General features: G+C 52.4%; 1 protein-coding gene across 1 annotated transcript; it reads right to left on the reverse strand.

Moving 5' to 3' along the window:
- Nucleotides 1–963: 963 nt before the first annotated feature.
- MAGEL2 (MAGE family member L2) lies at nucleotides 964–5,127 on the reverse strand. The gene has a single exon (XM_059180216.1). It carries the CDS (start codon nucleotides 4,964–4,966, stop codon nucleotides 1,406–1,408), a length of 3,561 nt encoding a protein of 1,186 aa, XP_059036199.1. The 5' UTR covers nucleotides 4,967–5,127; the 3' UTR covers nucleotides 964–1,405.
- Nucleotides 5,128–6,875: the final 1,748 nt, after the last annotated feature.

Below are 6,875 nucleotides of genomic sequence, written 5' to 3' on the forward strand. Positions count from 1 at the left end.
GGCCTGATCCTGTGCAGAGGAAGATCAGTGCCTGATCCTCGTACAGAGGAAGAGACTCATGACTTCAGGAAACTCAGCTTGTATTCACCATTCTGGTGTGTGCATGAGTGTCTTTCCCCAAAGCACTCAGGTAGCTTCTGTTGCCTTCCCTCCCACACCAGACCCTGCACACAAAGGTTGACTAAGTTATTTAGCAACCTCACTGTATCAGCTGACTTCCCCTGTATGCTTAGGCTTATGCCCCCCACTCCAACCACGAACTTCCCCCTTAGACCTCCATGTCACTGGTTATGTATCTCCCTCCCTTTCCACCACCACCCGCAATCCGCATTGGAGGCTCGTGTTTCCTTTTTCCTTTTATAAGCCTAGATATTTTTTCAGGGAACATTTCCATCGTAGTATCAGTGTGTTGATGAAACCCACGTCTCCTTTGCTGCTGGATACCCACCATGGGCCACATAAATCCCCCCGCTGGCCAAATTCATCTACATAGCTAATAAACCTGGATACTGGTGCTGTGAGAAGATGGTCCTTCTTTCCCACGTAGCCTTAAGGAGAAAAGTCTGCTTCAAACTGCAGTTTTACTGATTTGTGCCATTTAATTAATGTACTGGAGCCTTAGATACTCACCTACAAAATGGGAATAATAATGCCTACTTTGAAGGACTATTGTGAGGATTAAATCAGAGAAGATATTCAGCCTCCTCCTGATTCTACTTCACTGACTTGTGAAGTTTTACTCTTAAATTAAGGAAATCTTACATTTCACCATACAACACAATCCCTGCATTGTTAGGACGAACGTAGCACTGTCCTTGAGACAGGTTCATTACCGTGGTTTCTACTATCACTGGTAGTAATCTTGATGTTTTAAGTCTATTCTGAGAACATGGTAAAACTTGGCTCCCATCATCCAGAGTAAAAATGAGAATAAAGACAAACACTTTCATGTTATGCTGAAAGTATATTTATATATATAGATATAGATATTTATTTTCTGCAGACAGCTTTTACTGATGACTCATTTTAATGTTCAAAGAACAGCCTATTTCAATACTACATAATCTGTACCAGAATGAGATGGATAGCTTCTCAATTCATTTCACAAAGCCAGCACAACTCTGATACCAAAACATAACAATTATAACACAAAACAGAGAATCACAGATCTCACTTAAAAATACAGATGCCAAAATACCAAAGAGAACAGTAGCCAATCAAAATCAACACCACATGAAAATGTACAAAGCTTTGGCAGATACTAAGTTGAACCAAATTTAAATCCAAACTTACACACATAGAACTGGAACATAAACACCAGAAACAAAACACCCCCCCACCCCACCCTGTCAGTGGCCTCTGGCCAGGAACCCAAAGGAATGAGATATCTGCGGAAAGTACCACATTAGCGGGGAGGGGAACTGCTGGTGGGGTCACCGGCATTGTCACCGGATCCAGGCTCATCCTCATCCAAATCTTCAGACTCACACTCTGCCAATGCTTCGAAGTACTGCAAAGGCCAGCACCGTGGGTCTCTCTTATGGAGCTTGGCCAGAAACCTCAAAACAAGCATCTTGCTGGTTTCGAGGAATGCTCGGGGCCCCCAGAGGAACTCATATTCTGCTGGCTCAGTATAGGGGATTCGCCTGTACTCTAGGTACTTCTGCCTTACAAACACTTCGGTGATGAGCTTCTTTGTATTTCCGAAGAGAGCATGTGTCTCTCGGACATCCAATCCTAACCTGTACAGAAAACTAAAGATCATGTCCTCCCTGACACAATTGCCTTTCATAAAGATGAGACTCAGGACCACCATCAGGAGGCCTAACTTGGGCCTGTCTAAGTAGGATGCCACTGGTTCACCCTTGTGGTGCCCCAGCTTGTTGATGATAATATAAGAGTGGTTTTCGGGATCAATCTCTTTCAGTTGATAACCGAAAACACACTGTAGCTTATTGTTGGCACGGTTGATGATATCCAAGCACTCATCTTTATATTCACGGATGATGAATTTCACCATCTCTGAGCGCTTGATGGGCACCTTGGCTTGGTCCTTGACCAAGAGGAACTGCACCAATGCATTTGCTCTCTCATCCAAGGGAGACAATGGCTGAGTCTCCAGCTTGGGGTCATTCTGGGTGACACCAAATCCCTGAGAGAGATTGGCGAACTCAGAGATAATCAGGGGCTGAGGGCTACCTGGGCTTTCCCAGAGACCCAGGGCCCTCGAAGTGCTTGGGCCCTCCCAGGCACTCAGAGCCCAAGTTGTGCTGGGCCCTTCCCAGCCACTCAGGATGCGGGAGGTGCTCGGGCCCTCCCAGCCACTCAGGCCACGGGAGGTGCTCGGGCCCTCCCAGTCACCCAGGACCTGGATAGGGTTTTCAACCTCCCAGTCATTCAAGTTCAGATTTTCCCAGGGTCTCGGAGCCTGCCAGTCACGCAGGGCCAGCATATGGCCACTGCTGTCCTCTTCGGTATTCAGGTGCTTCTTCTTCCGGGTGGCTTTGCCAGAGCGACGTGGTGGCTCAGCAGACGTCTTCGAGGCCTCTTGAGTGGTGGCCATTGCCTTCGGGGCAGCTGCCGTAGCCATCAGGATGGTTGGCACTGCCTGCGCTGCTTTCGAAGCATTCACACTGGGCTGTGGAACCCATGGAGCTGCAGGCAGAGCCTCCATGCAGGCAAATGGATCCTGCAGAGCAAGTGGCAGTGACTTCGGGGTCTCAGAGGGGGCAGATGGGCCCTGAAAGGCATTAGAAGAGGCAGGCTGGAACCGGGAGGTAGTTGGAAAGACCCTTGAAGTGGCAGTGAAGGTCTCCGATGTGGCAGGCAAGTTTTTCCAGGCAGTCGGCAGGTGTGCTCGGGCAGCTGACACTGCCTTTGGAGCACAGAACGTGGCAGCAAAGATCATGCGATCCTTCGAAGGGGCCCTCCGTTCCTTTGAAGAGGTCCTCCGTTCCTTTGAAGAGGTCCTGCGTTCTATCGAAGAGGCCCGGGATTCTCCCGATGGAGTCATCAGTGATTTAGCGGAGCCCACGGGAAAATTTGCTGCCGCTATGGGGGCTCCGGGCTGGCCCTGCAAGGCTGTTGGGGAGCCTTGCCAGGAGGGCTGGAGTTGCAAGGTGGGCAGCTCTGCTTGCGGGCCCGAGGGCTGGGCCTGCTGGGTGGGTAGCTGGATTTGGAGGGCCTTTTGGGAGGCCGGGACCCCCTGAAAGGGCTGCTCCAGCTGAACCAGTGGTGGGCCCTGCCTCTGGGCCTCCTGGGTGGGCACAGGCTGCCAGAACTGCCCAGGGGCCTTGGGGGCCTGCCAGGCCAGAGCCTGGGCTTGCTGCACTTCCTGGAATTCCATCGACGTCGGCAGCTCGTGTGGCACTGGGGCTTGGCCTTTGGGGGCCTGCCAGATAATGGGTGGGCAGTGCACAGCTTGCGGGGCCGACAGAGGAGCCGACAGCACAGCCTGAGGTGCCTGCGGGCCAGTGGGAGGCACCGTGGGCACCTGCGTGGCTGGCGGAGCAGTTGGCACCTGCGGCGCTGCCCGCACCTGTGGAGCTGCCCGCACCTGTGGGGTGGGCAGCCTAGCCTGCGGAGCCTGCCGCAAAGGCGGCGGGGGTGGCAGGGTCTGCCAGAGTGGTGGTGGGGTGGCCAGGACCTGTGGGGCAGGCCGGATGGGCGGCGGTGCCTGGCGTATCAGAGGTGGCGCCTGGCGAATCGGGGGCGGGGCCTGGCGCACCGGCGGGGGGCCAGGTCGGATGGGTGGTGGACCCGGGCGGATGGGCGGTGGGCCCTGGCGCACGGGTGGTGGTGCCTGCCAGGTAATGGTCGGAGCCTGCCAGGTGACCTGCGTGGCCTGCCAAGCCAGAGGCGTGGCTTGCCAGCCTTGCGGCTGGGTCTGCCATCCTGGCGAGGTGGCCTGCCAGCCCGGGGGTGTGGCCAGCTGCGCCTGCTGGGCCTGCGGGCCCTGGGGAACCTGCGGAGGAGCCCTTATAACCTGAGACTGGATTTGCAGAATCAGAGGCTGAGCCTGTGGGGCCCAAGAAGCCAGAGGCTGCGCAGGTGGGGCGGCCGGCTGTGCCATCGGGGCTCCTGAAGCTGGAGCCTGGGTGATTGGAGCTCTCGAACCTGGAGGATGAATCATCAGGACGCCGGGACCAGGAGGCTTGGCCATCGGGGCTCCCGGAGGCGGAGGCTGGGTCATCAAGGCTCCTGGGGGCGGAGGCTGGGCCATCGGAGCTCCCGGAGCAGGCGGCTGGACCATCAGGACTCCCGGAGTCAGAGGCTGGGCCATCAGGACTCCCGGAGTCGGAGGCTGGGCCATCGGGGTCCCCGGAGGGGGAGGATGGGCCATCGGTGTCCCCGGAGGGGGAGGGTGAGCCATCGGTGTCCCCGGAGGGGGAGGATGCGCCATCGGTGTCCCCGGAGGGGCAGGATGCACCATTGGGGTCCCCGGAGGGGGAGGATGGGCCATCGGGGTCCCCGGAGGAGGAGGATGGGCCATCGGGGTCCCCGGAGGGGGAGGATGGGCCATCGGGGTCCCCGGGGGTGGAGGATGGGCCATTGGGGCTCCGGGAGCTGAAGGATGCATCATCAGGACTCCCGGAGTCGGAGGCTGGGCCATCGGGGCTCCCGGAGGGGGAGGATGGATCATCAGGACTCCGGGAGTCGGAGGCTTGCCCATCGGGCCTCCCAGAGGGGGAGCCTGGACCATCGGGCCCCCCAGGGCAGGAGGTTGGGCCATCGGAGCCACTGGGGTAGGCGGCTGGCCCTGTGGGGCCTCCCAAGCAGGCTGAGGTGCCTGCCAAGCGGCCAGTGAAGCCTGCAAATCAATCGGAGGTGGATCCCAGGGGACTGGCGGAGCCCGAGAGGAGGCGGGCGGGGCCCGCATCAGAACCGTAGGGCGGCTATAGACCGGAGGCTTAGGGGCCTCGGCCGGGGGACTCGAATCACCCAAATTCTTACTTAGCTGCGACATGTCCCTTTGCTCTGACAGCTGGTGGGCCTTTTCCTCCGACAGCTGCTGGGCCTTTTCCTCCAGAGAGAAGAGAATGCCTACGTGGCTGATCAGAGGATCCCTCCCTGCTGACTGGTGAATAGGAAGTAAGTGCCCTTAGCTCTGCAGCTTTCCGCAGTAAGGAGGAGGGGGGAAGGGGGCTCAATCCCGCCCCTTCCCCGCCCCCGACCACCACAAGTGGATAGTGCATAGGGGCGTCTACCAGAAATCCTGGCTGACACAAGATCCCTTCTCACTCTGTCCAGTCCCCAAATGCAGCCTGGTGAGACTTATCATGGATGAGTTTTCACAGAGGAGTGACAGGAACAGATCTATGTTTTAGAAATCACAGTTCTGCAGTATAGAGTAGGAACAGACCACTGGTTACATGGAAGGCATCCATGAGGGGGGAGATGGTGTGGTCTGAGCTCAGAGACAGCAAAATCGGAGTCGGAGAATAAAAGAAGTGAATCTATATATTTGAGAGATTTAGGAATCATAGCAGGCTACTATTATAATTTAATGTAAAAGGGATGGAAAAGATGTATAAGTCTGTCCTGGGAAAGTGGGGAATTGGTAGTGTGGTTGATTCTCTTAGGGACACAGTGGGAGGCACATAGCAAGAGAGATTTATGAGTATTGATTAGGACATGGACATTTGCAGTCCTTTGGGACTGCCAAAGGGAGATGCTCTCTAGACCGTCTTGTATGATGGTTTGGGATTCAAAAGAAAACTGAACTGAGAGTTAAGGTACTCCTTAACTGTGGGAGTGAATGTGTTTGCAGGAGAAGTGTTAAGAGTGAAACTCCTGAGATATGTCTTGAAGAATACAGACATTTTTAGATACAGGCAGAGAAAAGGGATGGCAAAGACTACAGAGAGAAAGAAAGAAATCATGGAAATTCAGATGCTCCAGGTATCAATGGAAGACAGCATTTTTAGTACCAGGAAAATTTCCTGTGAAGTAGCTGGGATGAAGGAACAAGGTGGGTTTCTTAGTGCTGTTCATCAGTTACAGAGCAGGAAAGAAATCATAAAAATGAAAGCCAAAAATGCACTATAAAAAATAAAATGAGTGAATAAATAGATCTAAGATTATTATATAGGGAAAACAGATGAAGAATAAAATGTGAGATTTCAGGGAAATCTTGAGCAAAATCAGTTTAAAAATTATCTATCTATCTATATGCAGGTAGGGCAGAAGACATAAAAATGATTGGTTAACACTATACTACTTTATGTTGAAAGGACGTGACAGTCTCACTTCTAGCTGGACAGTTTTCTGGAAATAGTCAAAACACTAAATAATAATGTTTAGTTTAGAAGAGACTGTTTTCAGCTAGGGCAAGAGTCCAGAAAGATATGATGAAAGATACCACAAGGGGGCAGAAGAGAATGTGAAGGCCATACCCTACTCTTCCTGGGGTATCCTTAGCCGATGTTCATCAAATTTGGTAATTTATGAATTCCAGTCAAGACACAAATTCATTCTTAAGGTAATTATTGCTTTAAATAATGAGTAATAATTTCAGAATGAGGTTTCAGTGTTTTCTGGCAACTGAAGAGGTGAAGAATCAGTTATTATTCCTAGGAACACCTTCCTTTTCAAATACAAACATCTCTTTCCTGATGGGTATATATCATATATATATATATATATATATATATATATATATATATACCCTATATACCCACAGAACTGCTACTACTGAATGGAGACCACCATGCTTCATGGCTTTCAAGTCCCTCTTGTGCATTAATATTTCATATAGGACTTCTCAATTTGGCAGGGGTTTACAAACACCTTAGAAGGACTTACTCTGGGCATATAACCTTGGTGTTCCTAGATCACCAATCCCGACAAATGGCAGTTACTGGCTATGGTTGGCT

This window comes from Mustela lutreola, chromosome 7 (genome assembly GCF_030435805.1).
Source record: "Mustela lutreola isolate mMusLut2 chromosome 7, mMusLut2.pri, whole genome shotgun sequence".
In the NCBI taxonomy this organism is placed as follows: Eukaryota; Metazoa; Chordata; class Mammalia; order Carnivora; family Mustelidae; genus Mustela; species Mustela lutreola.

Bases quoted from the DNA above. Each gene is read 5' to 3' on its own strand.
- MAGEL2 (XM_059180216.1), bottom strand. From the start codon at position 4,966: ATGTCGCAGCTAAGTAAGAATTTGGGTGATTCGAGTCCCCCGGCCGAG.